The 17297-nt window shown below is 39.9% G+C and overlaps 1 protein-coding gene across 1 annotated transcript in view; it reads right to left on the reverse strand.

Moving 5' to 3' along the window:
- The window catches only part of TTN (titin), a 308950-nt gene that overhangs the window by 78856 nt on the left and 212797 nt on the right, over positions 1–17297 (reverse strand). The window contains exons 189-215 of the mRNA XM_074967679.1: positions 17057–17225; positions 16695–16961; positions 16308–16574; positions 15936–16214; positions 15428–15836; positions 15187–15311; positions 14829–15095; positions 13428–13697; positions 12869–13171; positions 12451–12753; positions 11119–11306; positions 9726–9840; positions 8854–9138; positions 8386–8537; positions 8100–8247; positions 7805–7982; positions 7581–7702; positions 7195–7482; positions 6805–7101; positions 6492–6678; positions 2837–2952; positions 2442–2741; positions 1890–2189; positions 1691–1796; positions 1316–1512; positions 907–1212; positions 527–805 (exon numbers count right to left, since the gene is read on the reverse strand). Of these exons, the coding sequence (XP_074823780.1) occupies positions 527–805; positions 907–1212; positions 1316–1512; positions 1691–1796; positions 1890–2189; positions 2442–2741; positions 2837–2952; positions 6492–6678; positions 6805–7101; positions 7195–7482; positions 7581–7702; positions 7805–7982; positions 8100–8247; positions 8386–8537; positions 8854–9138; positions 9726–9840; positions 11119–11306; positions 12451–12753; positions 12869–13171; positions 13428–13697; positions 14829–15095; positions 15187–15311; positions 15428–15836; positions 15936–16214; positions 16308–16574; positions 16695–16961; positions 17057–17225 (6223 nt within the window). The remainder of the gene's footprint in view (positions 1–526; positions 806–906; positions 1213–1315; positions 1513–1690; positions 1797–1889; positions 2190–2441; positions 2742–2836; positions 2953–6491; positions 6679–6804; positions 7102–7194; positions 7483–7580; positions 7703–7804; positions 7983–8099; positions 8248–8385; positions 8538–8853; positions 9139–9725; positions 9841–11118; positions 11307–12450; positions 12754–12868; positions 13172–13427; positions 13698–14828; positions 15096–15186; positions 15312–15427; positions 15837–15935; positions 16215–16307; positions 16575–16694; positions 16962–17056; positions 17226–17297) is intronic.

Here is a 17297-nt window from a genome sequence, read left to right on the forward strand (position 1 = left end):
TGGCAATACTGTACAGTTATAGTGCATATTTATATTATTTTAGAATGGGTATAAAGGGTGAGATTCTGTGCTATGCCTCTGACAGACACAGCATGCAACTTGTAGCCCAGGGGAATGGGGGCTATGATGGCTTTAAGTCACCTTTGTATCCTCCAGCTCCAGGGCTATTCTGGGGAGTGGGAGGCCTCCAGTGCAAGTCAACAGCCTTGGGGGCATGATTACGTTTTGGCAATCTCAGTGAGTTTCCTTGGGGGCCAAAGTGCCACCTAGAGTCTCTGAAGTGTTGTGTGCTAGGGCCCCAACATATACCTCCCTCCACCAAATCCTTCCCCTGGGATGCCTCCTATATCATGGCTCACAATGAGTCCTTGAGATGTAACCTTATATCTGTCTCCTGAGTGCCTGCACCAGGGGAATCCTCCTTGGCCAGATATGGGACTTTCATTGTGATTTTATGCCATCAATGGCCCAAAACAGGGGTAAGCATCTCACCCAAAGAGTTTACCATCAAAAAAAGTTTTGTTACCTATGACTTTGACGTTGACTGAGCCAGTTGTTGAGCCCAGTTTGTTCTCCAGGGTGATAGTGTAAACACCTGCATCAGCATGAACACTGTTTGTGACTTCAAGCAATGCAGATGTGTAATCGCTCTTCATTGTTGTTCTGTCCCCTGCTTTAACCTCCTTGCCACCTTTATGCCATGTAATGGTTGGTGATGGAACAGCTCGAAAGGGTACAGGGATACTTAACTTCTTTCCTTCAATAACAACAATGTCTTGAGTCTTTAGGTCAATAGTAGGATTGCCTGTAAAAGTATCAGTATATTATTATTAAAAAGCTTCAAAATGCCCAAATCCTTTTGCATTTATAAATTACAAATAGTTTTTAAAAGAAATATATTCTTACAGTCTGGATCTTTAACAACAACATTTTCTGAAATGTCTGATGGATCACTAGTTCCAATAGCATTGACAGCTCTGACTCTCAGCACATACTCCTTGTCAGGAACAATTCCCTCTTCCACTTTGTATTTCAAGTCTTTTACTGGACGAGAATTGATTCGCATCCATTTTTCTGTTCCTGCTTCACACAGCTCAACATTGTATCCAATAATAGGGCTACCACCATTTTTCTCTGGTGGTTTCCATGCAATGGAAATGTGCTTTCTGCTTGCATCTGTCACATGTAAATCGAGAGGAGGTGATGGAGGGCCTGCAAAAATGCAAAAGTATTACAGTACTTTTTGCAATATCAGTCCATCAATATAGTATTTTGACTGCATATTTCATACTTTAATTATTATATTATGACTTACTTGTTGGGTCTTCAATAGCAAGGAGGTCAGTTGGTTCACTTGGATGACCACAACCAGCTTCATTTTCTGCACGGACCTGGAACTGTACCTCTGTACCTTCAATAACATCAGTCACTCTGAAATGACAGTCAGGTCCAGCTGTCTTTCCAGCTTTCACCCAGCGTGTGCCTAGTTTTTCTTTCTTTTCAATAACATATCTATGTAAACAAGAAAACATACCATTAGAAATATGGAATCATAGGACATTCACAATTTCATACTAACTGAAAATAGGTAAAGAGATATTAAAACAAAAACAAATAAAAACAGCATATCTGTATATCTACACATCACCTAGCATGCAGCTAGTGCTATACAAATCTGTAATCATCTTACCTTTGAATTGGTCTGCCACCATCATTCTTAGGTGGTTCCCATTTTAGGTCAACATGTCTCTTTGTCACTTCAACCACTGCAAGAGCATATGGTGGTCCAGGAGTAGCTAAAAACAAAATATCCGTATTAGGAGAAAAGGAGTTAAAAAACTATGTCTTTGTGTATACTAACTTCTAAATATGCAAATGTGAAAGCTTACTGAAGGTGTCTTTAGCAAGAACTGAATCTTCAATTTCACAATAGTCACTTTGTCCAACTGCATTTTCGGCAGCCACACGGAACACATAGAGAGAGCCTTCAGTGAGTGGGGTCACTGTGTATTTAGTGTCTTTTACTGTTGTATCAACTGTTTGCCAGCCTTTCCGTCTCACATCTCTCTTTTCAACAATGTAGTTGGTAATTGGGGAGCCCCCATCTTTTTCTGGTACCGTCCATTTAAGATCTGCAGTGTTCTTAGTAATGTTAATAACCTCAAGCCATCGAGGTGGTGAAGGAGGGTCTGTAAAAATAGTAAAACAAAGAAAAACAGTTTTATCTGTTTATCCTATCAGATGCATAGAAGACAGAGAATAACATGGGGATTATTAAAAGGTTACATTTTTACAGTGAATGGGGGATAGATTTCAATATTTTATAAGCTTACAAAAGTTTACTTGTTGGCTAAACATACAGGCACGGTTTAGACTGTTTTAGTTTATATTTTAAAATTGTAAAATATGTATTTTAGTAATATATTTTAAATGCTACTCACGCAGTCTCTCTTTGCATAGCACAGGGTCACTGGGCTCACTAGGCTCGCTCTCCCCAGCCTTGTTCACAGCTCTTATGCGGAATGAGTATTCTTGTTTCTCCATAAGCCCCTTGAGGAAATGTTCAGTCAAGGGAATGCCCTCAGCCACTCTTACCCACTCATCTGTTCCAGTTTTTAGTAACTCAATGACATAAGACTCAATCTTTGCACCTCCATCATGTTCTGGCTTTGTCCACTGCAGGAATAATGATGTTTTGGCAACATCTTTCACAGTTGGCTTGCCAGGGGGCCATGGAGGATCTAGACACAAATTAAATAACAATTTAGATTTTAAAACAAATTATTTCCTTGGTTTTATTTTAAATTAAATTGTGAAAGAAATGTATTCATAATACCAATAGGATCCTTCACTAGGATTGGCTCTGTCTCCTTGCTTGGTTTTCCAGGTCCTGCAAGATTCTCTGCCAAGACACGGAACTTGTACTTCTTCTTGTTGGTAAGACCTTTAACTCTGTTAATTGGGAATAAAATATTTAGTAATAAAGCCAAACCCACACATTTATGCATGCTTAGCATTGTGTTTTTTAAGTCATTATACTGCTACATATGTAAAAAAACCCCCAAATTCCTAGCTACTGCTAAATATGTTATATTAAATGGGATTGATTTAAGATACTAAATGGTATACTGGCAATAGCATTGTTAGGATATAGATATTCAGGCCTGTCTGCAAAGGCCTGTAGTTTAAGAATTTAGGGGTATTCTTATCACTTGGCTAGTTCTAGAGGTATAAAAGAAAGAATCAAAATCACTGTCTGCTGGTGTAAGGGCCTTCTCTTACTGTGATAGTTTGAGGCCCTGTTCTTAGGCTAAGGCCTTTGGCTAAGCAGCAGAGGCAGCCATAAGCTGGGAAGTGACCGGTCACATCCTCACATTCCAAACTAGTCACACTGAAAGAAGGTGCTATTGGGCTGTTAGGAATATAATCCTGTCCTGATAATTCCTGTCACCTCCAGAGAAAGGGAAGTGCCTAGAAAATGTAAAAGGAAACAGCATCCTGTCTGGCAAGAACTCACTTACCAATACTGGGATGTGAAATCCTCACTTCTGTATTGTTTTGTCATTATAGTTCCCACTTTGCTATTGTTTGTCTGTATAATCTCTGTCTGGTTCTGTGATTGTTCCTGTCTGCTGTATAATTAATTTTGCTGGGTGTAAACTAATTAAGGTGGTGGGATATAATTGGTTACATAATCATGTTACAATATGTTAGGATTGGTTAGTTAAATTTCAGGAAAATGATTGGTTAAGGTATAGCTAAGCAGAACTCAAGTTTTACTATATAATCTGTAGTCAATGAGGAAGTGAGTGGGCGTGGGTGGGAGGGTGTGTGTGTGTGTGTGGGAGATGGGAACAGGGAATGGGGGTAAGGAAATTGGAATCATGTTTTGCTAAAGGGGGAAATGGGAACAGGGAATGGGAGTAAGGAAATTGGAATCATGTTTGGCTAAGGGCAGGAATGGGAACAGGGACACAGGTGTAAGGCTCTGTGGTGTCAGAGCTGGGAAGGAGGATACTAAGGAAGGAAACTGGAATCATGCTTGCTGGAAGTTCACCCCAATAAACATCGAATTGTTTGCAGCTTTGGACTTCGGGTATTGTTGCTCTCTGTTCATGCGAGAAGGACCAGGGAAGTGAGTGGGTGAAGGAATAAGCCCCCTAACAAGCATCATAGACATGTAGGACTGAAAGGGACCTTGAGAGGCATCAAGTCTAGTCCCCTGTGCTGAGGGAGGACCAAGTAAACCTAGACCATCCCTGACAGGTGTTTGTCCAGCCTGCTCTTATAAACCTCCAATGATGGGGATTCCACAACCTCCCTTGGAAGCCTATTCCAGAGTTTAACTATCCTTACAGTTAGAAAGTTTTTCCTAATATCCAACCTAAATCTTTCTTGCTGCAGATTAAGCCCATTACTACTTGTCCTACCTTAAATGGACACAGAGAACAATTGATCCTGGTCATATTTATAGTAGCCCTTAACATATTTGAAGACTGTCAGGTTTCCCCCACCTTTCCAGTCTTCTTTTCTCTGGACTAAAAATACCCAGTTTTTTTAATCTTTCCTCATAGGTCAGGTTTTCTAAACCTTTTTTTATTTTTGCTGCTCTCCTCTGGACTCTTTCCAATTTGTCTACATCTTTCCTAAAATGTGGCACCCAGAACTGGTCACAGTACTCTGGCTGAGGCCTCACTAGAGCAGAGTAGAGTGGGACAATAACTTCCTGTGTCTTAGATACGACATTCCTTTTAATACCCCCAGAATGATATTAGCCTCTTTCGCAGCTGCATCATACCGTTGAGTCATATTCAATTTGTGATCCACTATAATCCCCAGATCCTTTTCAGCAGTGCTACCACCTAGCCAGTTATTCCCCATTTTGTAGTTGTGCATTTGATTTTTCCTTCCTAAGTGTGGTACTGTACACAGTCTTTATTAAACTTCATCTTGTTGAATTCAGACCATTTCTCCAATTTGTCAAGGTCATTTTGAATTCTAATCCTGTCCTTCAAAGTAAGCCCACCAGCTTTGTGTCACCTGCAAATTTTATAAGCATACTTTCCACTTCATTATCCAAGTCACTAATGAAAATATTGAATAATATCGGACCCAGGACTGACCCCTGCAGAACCCCACTAGATACACCCTCTCAATTTGATGGTGAACTATTGATAACTACTCTTTGAGTACAGTCTTTAAACCAGTTGTACATCTACCTTATAGTAATTTAATCTAGTCCCCATTTCCCAAGTTTACTTAGGAGAATGTCATGTATGACTGTGTCAAAACACTTATTAAAATCAAGATATATTACATCTACTGCTTCACTCCACCCCCCTATCCACTAGCCCAGTAACCCTGTCAAAGAAGGAAATTAGGTTGGCTTGGGAGGATTTGTTCTTGCCAAATCCATGCTGGGTATTCCTTATAACGCTATTATTTTCTATGTGTTTACAAATTGATCATTAATAATTTGTTCCAGTATCTTTCCAGGTATCAAAGTTAGGCTGATTCATTTATAATTCCTTGGGTTCTCTTTGTTTCCCTTTTTCAACATAAGTACTACCTTTGCCCTTCTCCAGTCCCCTCGAACCTGCATGAGTTTTCAAAGATAATTGGTAATGGTTCTGAGATTGCTTCAGCTAGTTCCTTAAATACCCTAGGATGAATTTTATCAAGTCCTGCCAACTTGAATACATCCAACTTTGCTAAATATTCTTTAACTTGTTCTTTCCCTATTTTGACTTACATTCTTTCCCCCTCAGTGTTTATTAATTGTATCGATTATCTGGTAACCATTAACCTTTTAAATGAAGACTCAAGCAAAATAGGTATTGAATACTTCAGCCTTCTTGAGTTAATAGCTCTGCTTCCCTGCTGAGTACAGAATCTACACTTTCCTTTGTCTTTCTCTTGCTCCTAATGTATTTAAAGACCTGCTTCTTGTTGCCTTTTATGTTCTTTGCTGGGTGTAACCGATTTTGTGCATTAGCCTTTCTAATTTTGTCCCTACATGCTTGTGCTATTCTTCTGTACTCCTCCTTAGCAACAGCAGAATGTTATACTATCATACAGAAGACTAATGTTGGAGATCTGCCAAATGTTTTTGCTACCTGGATTGGAAGATTGTTACCTACATACAAGTGTTGACAAAATGCCTGTGTCATGACCTAATGCATGGAATGGCAATGGCACCAACTTTGAGAATACTCATTGGCAATCACAGAGAGTGTCCAGGGATGCAGCAGAGAAAGTCACTATTCTATTCAGGGGGAAAGGAAAAAGAATATAAGACTCTTAGTCTTCCATAAAGAAATTCTTGATTAAAATTAGGTATTGAAAGAGAAAGCATGCCATCAGACATTAGTTTGTTCTACATTTAGAACAGCAAAAAAGAGAACAAGAAAATGATATATGTTGAAAAGGTCAGTGCTACATTTATCTGTATTTATAGCCCCATTTACAAGCTAAATTGATAGTAGTCATACTTGAATGCTGTATCTGTCACTGGTATCTTATTGCATCTTATCCATTTATCGTGATCAGGATCATATCTCTCAACCCAATAACCAGTGATTGGACTGCCACCATCTTCATCTGGTTCAGACCATGTTAAGGTCACAGAATCTTTCGTGACTTCAGAAGGTGTGACACCTGTCGGAGGCCCTGGTGGATCTGTACAAATTTATAAATATAAATTTAAATATATACACACACACACACACACACACACACACTTGTATATTTATACATTTTCTGTAAAAGTACACAGTAAACTGAGCATCAAATTAATTAGCTTACCAAAGGAATATTTAGCAATGATGGGGCTGTGTTGAACTGGCTCTCCAACACCATACATGTTTTCAGCACTGACTCGGAAGATGTATTCTTTATGAGGGGTTAAGTTCATCGCTTTGAAGTTTGTTCCCTTAATAGTCGATGACAACTTGTGCCATACTTCACTGTCTGTAGCTCTTCTCTCAACAACATAGTTTGTGATTTTAGATCCACCATCATCTCGAGGAGGATTCCATGTCAGGAAGCAGGATTCATTTGTAATATCCGATATATCAAATGCAGCTGGGGGACCTGGCTTATCTATTGAGGACATAGATGAATATTAATTTCTGACACTTATATGGTTGGCTACATTTCTGTTGATTTAAAATAAATATAATAAACCTAATATACCTAAAACATTAACTTCAACAACAGCAGTAGCACGCCCACTGGAATTTACAGCTTCAATAATATAGGTACCGCTGTCACTTCTCTTGCTGTCTGTAATAGTGACTCTGGAATGCTTAGGTTTGGTTTCAATCGTAATTCTGTCATCAGGTTTCAGGACTTTATCAGCCTTGGTCCAAGTAATCCGAGGCTCAGGCCTTCCTTTTATTGTAGCTGGTAGCTCTATTTTAGTTCCAGCTTTTACAGTCAGTCCAGCTAGTAGTTTCACATCTAGGAAAATTTCTGGGGCCTCTGATTTATGAAAAAATTAAAACATTGTTACAAAAACAGTGTTATGAAGAATGTCAGAAAGAATATAATGGACTTCATTCATTCATTTAAATAATTACCCTTTGTATCCACGGCCTGGATCTCGTCCGTTGGCTTGCTTGGTTTGCTTGCTCCATGTTTATTCAAAGCCTTAACCCGGTATGAGTACCATTCACCTTCTTTAAGTTTTGGTACTTCCATTCTGTTAATTATAACACAATTCAGATATTTAAAATGGCAAGAATCGAATATTTTATTTAATTAAAATGACAGTCCTTCTGATTTTAGTGCTTAAAATGCTTACTTTGTTTCAGCAACAGGTTCGCCACAGGGCTCCCACTTATCAGTACCACGTTGGCATTTTTCTACCAGATAACCCTTGATGCGTGAACCACCGTCAGACTTAGGTGGATCCCATGTTAGGAAGATGCTTTTAGATGTTGGATTTCTCCATTTCACATTCTCTGGTGGATCAGGCACCGCTGTAAAAACAAGAGATATAGAGGATCTTAGAAACCAATCGGAGAGACAGATTTTTTTCAAAAATTATATAAAAGCAAAAGCAGTAAAATAATACAAACATAAAGATGAGTACTTACTTGTTGGTGCTGACATATTTACAGGTTCATCAATATATGCAGGCTCTCCTGGTCCACATTTGTTGCGTGCTGAAACTCTAAACAAATATTCTTTTCCTTGGATGAGGTCAGGTACAGTGAACTCTTGGTCAACAACATAATCCAGAACCTGAGAAAAAGAAATGTTCTAATTTATTTCTAGAATTCCTTCCCAAAGCAGCAAATGACCAAACTTCTGCGGTACAAACGGAAACAATATAGGAAGTGACAACAAACTGTAATCGTAAAAACAAAACAAAAAACGTACTTTGGTCCATGTTTTCCGGCTTATATCACGTTTTTCAATAAGATAGCCAGTCACTGGACTTCCTCCATCATTTTCTGGTGCTTCCCATGTCAATTGCACTGTGTTCCTGCTCATGTCTATCACTTTTAGTTCTCTTGGTGCACTTGGGCGAGCTGGAAGTGACACATATTGCATTAATTTGTCTTTCCATCAATAGTTTGCCATATTTTCTATTCCATCTATTTATTAAAAGACTGGGGCTACTTAGACCCTCTCCCCTAAATTATGAACTGTAGGATACTGAAAACTGTAAGACCACTGCAGATGGACTTCAGTAAAGTTATTTTTGTTAGAATTATTGTTAAATATACCTCATTTGCTGAATGTTATATGGTTTCTCATAGTATAATGATCTAAAGATTTTTTGCAAGATAGTTAGAAGTTATTGCTATAATTTAAATACCCAAAAGGAGGTTTGTGCCTGCTTACCAATGACATTAACATCAATTTCTCCTGAAACAGATGACACAGGGTTTTCTAATTTCAAGGTATAAATGCCCTTGTCTGGACGTTCACTTGGAGTAATAACAAGTTCTGCAAAGGCTGCAGTAGTCACTATTTTCACACGATCACCCTTTTCTAAGATTTTATCACCAACAGACCACGTTGCAGTTGGCACAGGGTAGCCCGTGATAGGAACACGGATCTTGAGTGGCTCTGGGACAATAACTTCCAGTCCATCTTTAAATGCACTTAAGTCCATTGTCGGTCCAACTGAAAAAGGGGAAAAATTGATTCCATTAAATACTTTCAGACTTTTTGATTTTTGTATTGTTGTTAATGATACTGCAATTGGCAGACTGCTACTTGACTCCACTTCTACCAGCAGCAGCCAGTTGGGAGCCACCTGGGCCTGGCTGCAGCAGCTCACTCCTGCCCTCTCTCTACCAGTGTGCTCTTTAGAAACCCTTAAGCTATCTAGTTAGCTAAACAACAACAGGTGGGACGTTTAACTTCCATCGATAGTAAATGTTTACATGTATTTTTAAAAGTTTTGGGCCCCATTCTGTAGGTGGCTAGTTAAAAGACCATCCTCCCTCTTCAACAAAACTGCTTATGCTGTTGTTCAATGGGTCTCCCAACAGTAGAGCTAGCCCACCTGCAGAGATGGTTGTAGTAAAGAATTTATCTGGGTTAGAGGCCCTTGCTGTTGGCGCTCAGTGCTGATATCATAGGTCTGATGGAGCCATGCACAGTAGCATCCTGATTTTAGCACTGACAGCTAGTACTGTCATGATACACTGAACAGATGCAGCTTTATGTCTTACCTGATTAACTAAACTAAAAAGAAAACTGCTTACCGTGAGTGTCATCTGCAGTCAGTGGCCCAATAGCCTCAGCTGGATCTGATACACCAGCTGCATTTTCTGCAGAGACTCTGTAGTAGTAACTGGCTCCTGGTTTCAATCCAGTTACCTAAAAAGGAACAAATAACCATTTGCAAATTAAAATCATGTTAAAAATTGTAAACACAGTGACATTGCACTCCATATGTTTTATGGAAATATGCTAATGAGTGTGAATATAATATAACTGGAATATGCTTCATGCAAAAGGTCTCTTGTCAGGTATCACTACAAAACTTATAATCTACTGATTATAATCTACATCCTATTTGTATGTATGTATTATTCTTGTATCTAAAACTAGAAATATGATGTATTACTCTGAAGTCCTATTGTAATTATGAGAAGTGTGGGCCATTAATGGTGGTTTAGACTCTTGATGGCTCCCATTGACTAGGACAATTGGTTGTGAATAGCTCTGTTTACTTGCAAACCTTCCTGCATTTCTGTGAGTCAGGCCCGGATGAATGGAGGCTTGGGGTCTCACAGGACATGTGACCATGTCACCTGGTACTGGAATCCATCTTAAACCTGGTGCTTTTCCATTTAGAAGGAGGGGTGGGGACCCAGAGAGACAAAAGATTCCCGCCTTGTGCCAAAGCTATAAAAGGGGGTGGAACAGAACAACGGGGACTGCCAGTCATGAGAAATCCCCTAGTTACCACCTGAGCTGGAACTAACAAGGACTGTACCAGGGGAAAGGATTGGGTCCAGACTAGGAAGGAGTCTAGTCTGTGAAAGAAGCTTATTGGAACATTTCTTAGGGTGAGATTTACCTGTAAACGGTTTCTTAATGTATTAGGCTTAGACTTGTGTGTTTTGTTTTATTTTGCTTGGTAACTTACTTTGTTTTGTCTGTTATTACTTGGAAACCACTTAAATCCTACTTTTTATACTTCTTAAAATCACTTTTGTTTATTAATTAACCCAGAGTAAGTGATTAATACCTGTGGGAGCAAACAGCTGTGCATATCTCTCTATCAGTGTTATAGAGGGCAGACAATTTATGCGTTTACCCTATATAAGCTTTATACAGAATAAAACGGATTTATTTGGGGTTTGGATCCCATGGGGAGCTGGGTGTCTGGGTGCTAGAGACAGGAGTACTTCCTGAGCTGTTTTCAGTTAAGTCTGCAGCTTTGGGGGCATGGTTCAGACCCTGGGTCTGTGTTGCAGCAGGCTAGCATGTCTGGCTCAACAAAGGCAGGGTTCTGGAGTCCCAAGCTGGCAAAGAAAATGGGCTCAGAGGTAGTTTCAGCACATCGGGTGACAGTCCCAAGGGGGTCTCTGTGACCGAACCTTTCACAAACACATACTGAATATTTCATTTAAGAATGAACCACCTTACCTTATAAGTAAGATTAGGGACAAGTCTTGGATTACAACGGATCCAGTTATCTGTTCCCTCTTCACGTCTTTCAATAATATAACCCATTACTGGACTTCCTCCATCTTTCAGAGGAGGCTCCCATGTAAGCTGCACGGATGACTTAGTTTGGTCTGAATGACTGAGGTTAATGGGAGGACTTGGTTTTTCTGAAAAGAATTTGAAGAACTTAGACATTATCAACTGGAAAAGGAGATTTGGTCTTACTATATGTAAGTTGAACTATATCATCCATTAATACCTTAAATATTATTTTAAAGCCTTCCCGGTAGTCCTACTAAACAATTTTTTTAAAAAAAGAGATTGGTTCCTGTAGCAGGGTGGTCACCCACTCCTGCCTTAAAAGGCTTAAAATAGCCCAGGGAGAGGGCTGTGGCAGGGAAGGAAAAGAGGGGCTGAGTGGGAGAAGCAGCCTGAGCTGGGGGCCACGCCCCAATCAGGCCGCAGCTGGCTTAATCAGGGCCCAGCTGGCCCTTATAAGAGGGCAGTGGGCCAGAGCACAGAGAGTCTCCTCTAGCTGTGGAGGGAGATGGGCCTGGCTGCTGGGGAGTGTACCAGGGCACCTGAGGTGAAGCAGGGCTGGGGAAGGCCAAAGGACTTGGGAGGCTCCGGACTGGAAATGCCCCAGGCTGCAGGCCTGGCAGACGGCCTAAGACAGGGTACTGGGGTTGCGACAGGGCAGCCCAAGGGTAGGCGGAGGCAGCAGATCCAAACCCCCCTTGCTTATGATGACTGGCTTATACAGACTGCAGTCGGCCCCAGTAAAAGGGGGCTAAATCGTGACTGGCAGTAGCCCATAGGCTGAAGCAAAGTGGGGATGGGGGGGGGTCCCCCAGGGAGGGCAGACCCAGATCTGTGGTGTATTGCCTGGAGGGGCAGCACCCCAAGTAAAAGGGCACCAGGGTCCAGGAGGGACACTGGGCCAGCGACGGTGAGACACCAGCAGAAGGCACTCCGGAGCTGGTAAAAAGAGCTAATTCCCAGACAGCCAGCAGGAGGCGCAGCTGGGTGAGTCTGCGCCCCATTACAATTCCCAATTTCAGACCAGAATTATTTGGAAGAAGCTCTGTCATTGTTCTTAAGAGTGACTAATTTACCGAATGATCGCAAAATATTGCTGGTGAATTCAAAGAAGAAAAGTAGGAAAAGCTAACTTGGCTTACACTACTTTCTCCCCACACATCTCACCCCTCTCTACTCCACTCCTGGTCTTTTCTGTACATATGCTGTACGAATGATCACAATTTCCTTATATTATAAAACAATCAACACTGCTAAAACTTTCATACTCACCAATTGGGTCCATAATTTTAACAGCTCGAGTAGCAGCACTTGGTTTGCCAACTCCAATCTGGTTTTGTGCTCTGACTCTGAAGTAGTATTCTTTGTTTTCCACAACATCAGTCATGGTAGCAGCTAATTCATGTGCTCCGGTGGTCATGGCTGGCTCCCACCTGATTGAACCTTTGTCACGCAATTCAACAATGTAGCCAGTAATTGGAGAGCCTCCATCATACTCTGGTGGTTCCCAGGTAAGTGAGGCACCAAATCTGTTCACATCAATAACTTCTACATTCAGAGGAGGACCAGGAACATCTGCATTTTATTTTTTGTGGGGGGGGGGAGAGAACAATAATGTATGTTGGGAGAAAAAAATGCAAAAACTAACTAAAAACATTATTTTGAAATATTTTTCAAAATTGTGGCTTACCAAATTTGCTCTTTGCTTCAACAGGGGTGTCCGTTTCCACTGGTTCCCCAGTGCCCACTCTGTTTTTAGCACTCACTCGGAAGAGGTACTCAACTCCTCCTCTCTGAAGTCCAGTAACGGTATATTCACAACTGTCAGCACGGTCAGTGGCCAAAATCCAGGTTTTACGTTTGATATCACGTCTTTCAACGACATAGCCAATGATTTTACTTCCACCATCACTTTCTGGTTCCTCCCAGGCAAGGCTAACTTCACCATCATATGTTTCAGTGACTTCTAAGTTTCTAACTGGACCTGGAACATCTGAAATTTATGTGAAAAGTATTTTTAGTATACCTCATCTTTGTTTTTACTTTGACCTACAAACAAAGAGTAAGCTGCACTAGGTTACGAATTGCACTGAGGTAGCTTATTCCTGCTTGAAATGAGGGTAAAACTCCACCATTGCAAATGATGGCATTTTCTTTCCTCATGTTCCATATAGCTAAACTGCTATATTATAGCAATAGCTGTAAACAGAGCAAAATGTAGACAAGGCCTTAATAAATGAAGAGCTTACCAATAACATCTACATTGATGTGTGCTTCAGCTTTGCCATGTTTGTTTTGGAGTATAATCTTGTATCTTCCCTTATCGGATTTCTTTGCTTCCAAAATTTTGAAGGTGGTGCTGTCAGCTGTTGTATCAATTGTGTGTGTTGGCAGGCTTTCATCCTCTTTTAACCACTCGGCTTCTGCTTTTGGGTAGGCATCATATGGAACAACCATGGTCAAAGGCTTCCCAACATCAACCACAAGGTTCTGGTCAGCAGTCTTGATTCTTGGGGCAGCTAAAGACGACCAGTGAGACAAATGAGTGCTTAATGTTTTCAAAACTATTTGATATACTTCTTGCATATTCAATACATATTCTAACTTGGAAAAAGTAATGGGAGTGGCATATGAATCTGAAACAAACTATTAATATATTCATGGGGTTGCCCCAAAGGGACAAATTCACGCTGGCCAGTGTACATTGAGCACCTGATCCTGCACTCAAGTCAATATGAGATTTACCACTGATTTCAATGGGCACAGGACCAAGACCTGGCTGAGTATAAGGGAGAAACTGTCCTGCATATATCTGGCTCACCCAAAACACAAAGAGGTCACTGCAGAGGCCTCCCCAATAACAACCACAGAAGAATATTACAGGAGGGGACTAAAGGCCAAAAGGCAAAATCCATGTATTTTTGCATGGTACCCTGAAATGCACAAAGTAATAACAACTAGTTCTCATATGGACGTTTATTTAGTAGATCTCAAAACACTTTACAAAGGAGGTCAATATTATTATCCCCATTTTACATCTGGGGAAACTGAAGTACAGCTGTGAAATGACTTGCTTAAAGTCACCCAGCAGACCAGTGACAGAGCCTAAAATAGAACCAGGGCTCCTGAGTCCCAATAGTCCCAACAGTTCTCTATCCATTTGGCCGTACTGATGTGTGTGTGTGTGTGTGTATATATATAAAAGTAGGGAGAAGGGGGCTGCTGTTGGGCATTAACTCAATGCACTTTCATGGTCTGATGCTGCAAACTGGCAAATGAGCAACTTTACTCAAGTGAGTAACCCCACTGAAATGACGACTTTTTTTTTTTTTTAAGAGAACTGCAGCAGCACACTATGTATGTTCCGGGTGGTCTTTACGGCATAATTCTTTCTTTTCTTTGGAAAAAACTGTGTACGTTTTTCATAAACAAATAGAAACTTCAGTTTGGCAATTTTCTTTTTTGACTGAATTGTAATCCCAGTGGTCATGGAAAAATCGTTTAATGAGATTCCAGATTGTCTCCACTTTACTACACATTCTAATCCAACCTTCTGAAAAGGTATGAAATGTTACATAACTAGTGACAATATCTTTATTAACCCTAATCTCAGATTTTATAAAGTAAATACAATAAAGTAGATGACTTACCAGCCAATTCAAGTTTAGCTCTAGCTTCTTTATCTTTGGCAATAAATCTGTATTCGCCTTGGTCACGAGGCCTTATCTCGCATACCTGCAGCCTATGGACTTTTCCTTCACTCATCATCTGATGTTTGTCACCCTGGACTACAATCATGTTATTTCTTAACCACTTGACTTCCACTCCATCTTTATTCAACTCAGCCATGAAGATGACATCAGAGCCTGGAGCTTCATAAATATCTTGTGGCGGTCGGATGATCTCAATAGGGATTTCTGAAATAAATACCCATTAATTTGAAGAGTGTTTAATCTTTCTTCTGATAACTAAGGACTGGCAGAAACTCCTTTTTAATTTTACATTTACCTTCAACAAAAAGTCTTGCCCTTGATTTCCTGTCATCTACTCCACAGGAATATTCACATTCGTCCTCTAGTCTACAGTCTTTTATAATTAACCTGTGCAAATTTCCATCCTTCTCAAACAGATACCTTGATGGGGACAAAGGATGGTGAGAGAAATAAGTGAATTAAAACACAGAACAAACACCAAACATGACAAACACATTTTGAAGTTTAACAAGAGAAGTGTGATAAAATGTGCATACTTTTTGCCTTCTCTGATTTCTCGTCCATTTTTGTACCATTTTACACTTGCTTTCTCTTTGGAAAGCTGGCAGGTAAAGACAGCATCATCAAATTCAGTGACAGTCTGGTCCTGTAGATGCTCAATGAAATCTGCAGGTGCCTCTGTGATAAGAAGTTCTGCAACAGATTTGTCTTGTCCAGCAGTGACTGTGTATTCACCTTCATCTATAAACCCGCAGTCTTTAATGATAAGTGAGTGTTTGTATTTGTCAACTTTGTACAAAATGCGTCTGTCAAATGTAACTTCCTCGCCATTCTTTGTCCACTGAAGGGTTACATTGAGACGATTGACTTTGCACCAGAATGTGACCGATTTCTTCTCCATTGTCTCAATATCTTCAAGAGGGACAACAATTCTGAGATCCTCCTCTGTTAAAATGAAAAATAAAATATGGTTCATTTACATCCTGATTTAAATCAGCAGTTGACATGATTAAATGTCTAACTTTTAAAATGCAAGTTACTCACCCAGTACTGTTAAGGCAGCAGAGCTCTTGACGTGTTCCCCTCTGGCGTTTGATAGTGAGACAGTGTAGGTGGCTTGATCTGCAAAGTGTGCATCTCTGATTCTGAGAGTGTAAACTAAATCCTTGTGGACCATGATGGATTTTGCACTATCGAATATTGGCTCCTCATTTTTGTACCATTTAGCTTTGGCACCTTCTGTATTGACCTCACAGTTAAAGACAAGTTCTTCTCCCTCTTTAACTACTTGATCCTTAAGTGGAGTTATAATCCTGAGTTTTTCTGAAATTGCGAAAAAAATATTGCATCTTTCATACTATAAAAGAATAAAATAAAATGTGCACACACACCTTACTAAAATAAACAGAAGCTTACCAATCACTTTTAAGTGTGCTGTTGCTTTGATTCCACCAACCATGATGGAATACTTTCCTTCATCTCCTAAAATAGAGTCTTTAATGACAAGTAATCTCTTTTTGCCATCTGAAATGATGTCATACTTATCACCAGCCTCAAGTACCTTATTACCCCTCAGCCACTGTACTTCAAAGCCATCTTTGGATATTGAGCAGACAAATTCAGCTTTTTGTCCTTCTAGTACTTCAACATTTTGTGGTCGGGTAATAAATTCTGCTGCAATTTCTGTAAAAATAAATGTTAAACATATATTATTTTTTCTGTATAAACAGAGCAAAAGAAAATTGCATACCTTTGTCTACCTGATTTTTCTGTGGAAAAAATATACCAGAGTAATTCTCTTACCATGTACTTTGAGGTTGCCAGTTGTGCGAGTACTTGGAAGCCTACAGCTGTATTCGCTAGCGTCATCAAGGCGAGCATTATGAATGACAAGAATTCTCTTTCGGCCATCAGCAATTTGTTCATATCTACCACCTTCAGGTAATTCCTTATCTCCTTTAAACCAAGTTACTTCAGCCCCAGGCTTAGAGACTTCACAAATGAATTTTACAGTGTCAGTTTCATTTACTTCGATATTGGGAAGATTTTTGGTGAAAACAGCTTCCTCCTCTATAATAAGAAATTTAGAAGCATTCGATTAAAACAAAATGATCAAGCTATTCTTCTTTCACATGAAGTATATTTAAGAGTAGATTTAGTTTTACCTATAACTGTTAGGATGCCCGAGGTTCTAGCTGTTTTTGCTTCACATGCATATTCTGCTTCATCTTCAAATAGACATTTGTTGACCACAAGAATACGCTGGGCACCTTTGGAAATTATGTCATACTTTTTGCCCTTTCTTATTTCAATGCCATCCTTAAACCACCGTACCTGTTTTTAAAGCAAATTGACATTGTAGTACTGTTAGTTATGTTAATGCATTGCATCATTAATCTTAGCATT

Source organism: Natator depressus, chromosome 11 (genome assembly GCF_965152275.1).
Source record: "Natator depressus isolate rNatDep1 chromosome 11, rNatDep2.hap1, whole genome shotgun sequence".
Classification (NCBI taxonomy): Eukaryota; Metazoa; Chordata; order Testudines; family Cheloniidae; genus Natator; species Natator depressus.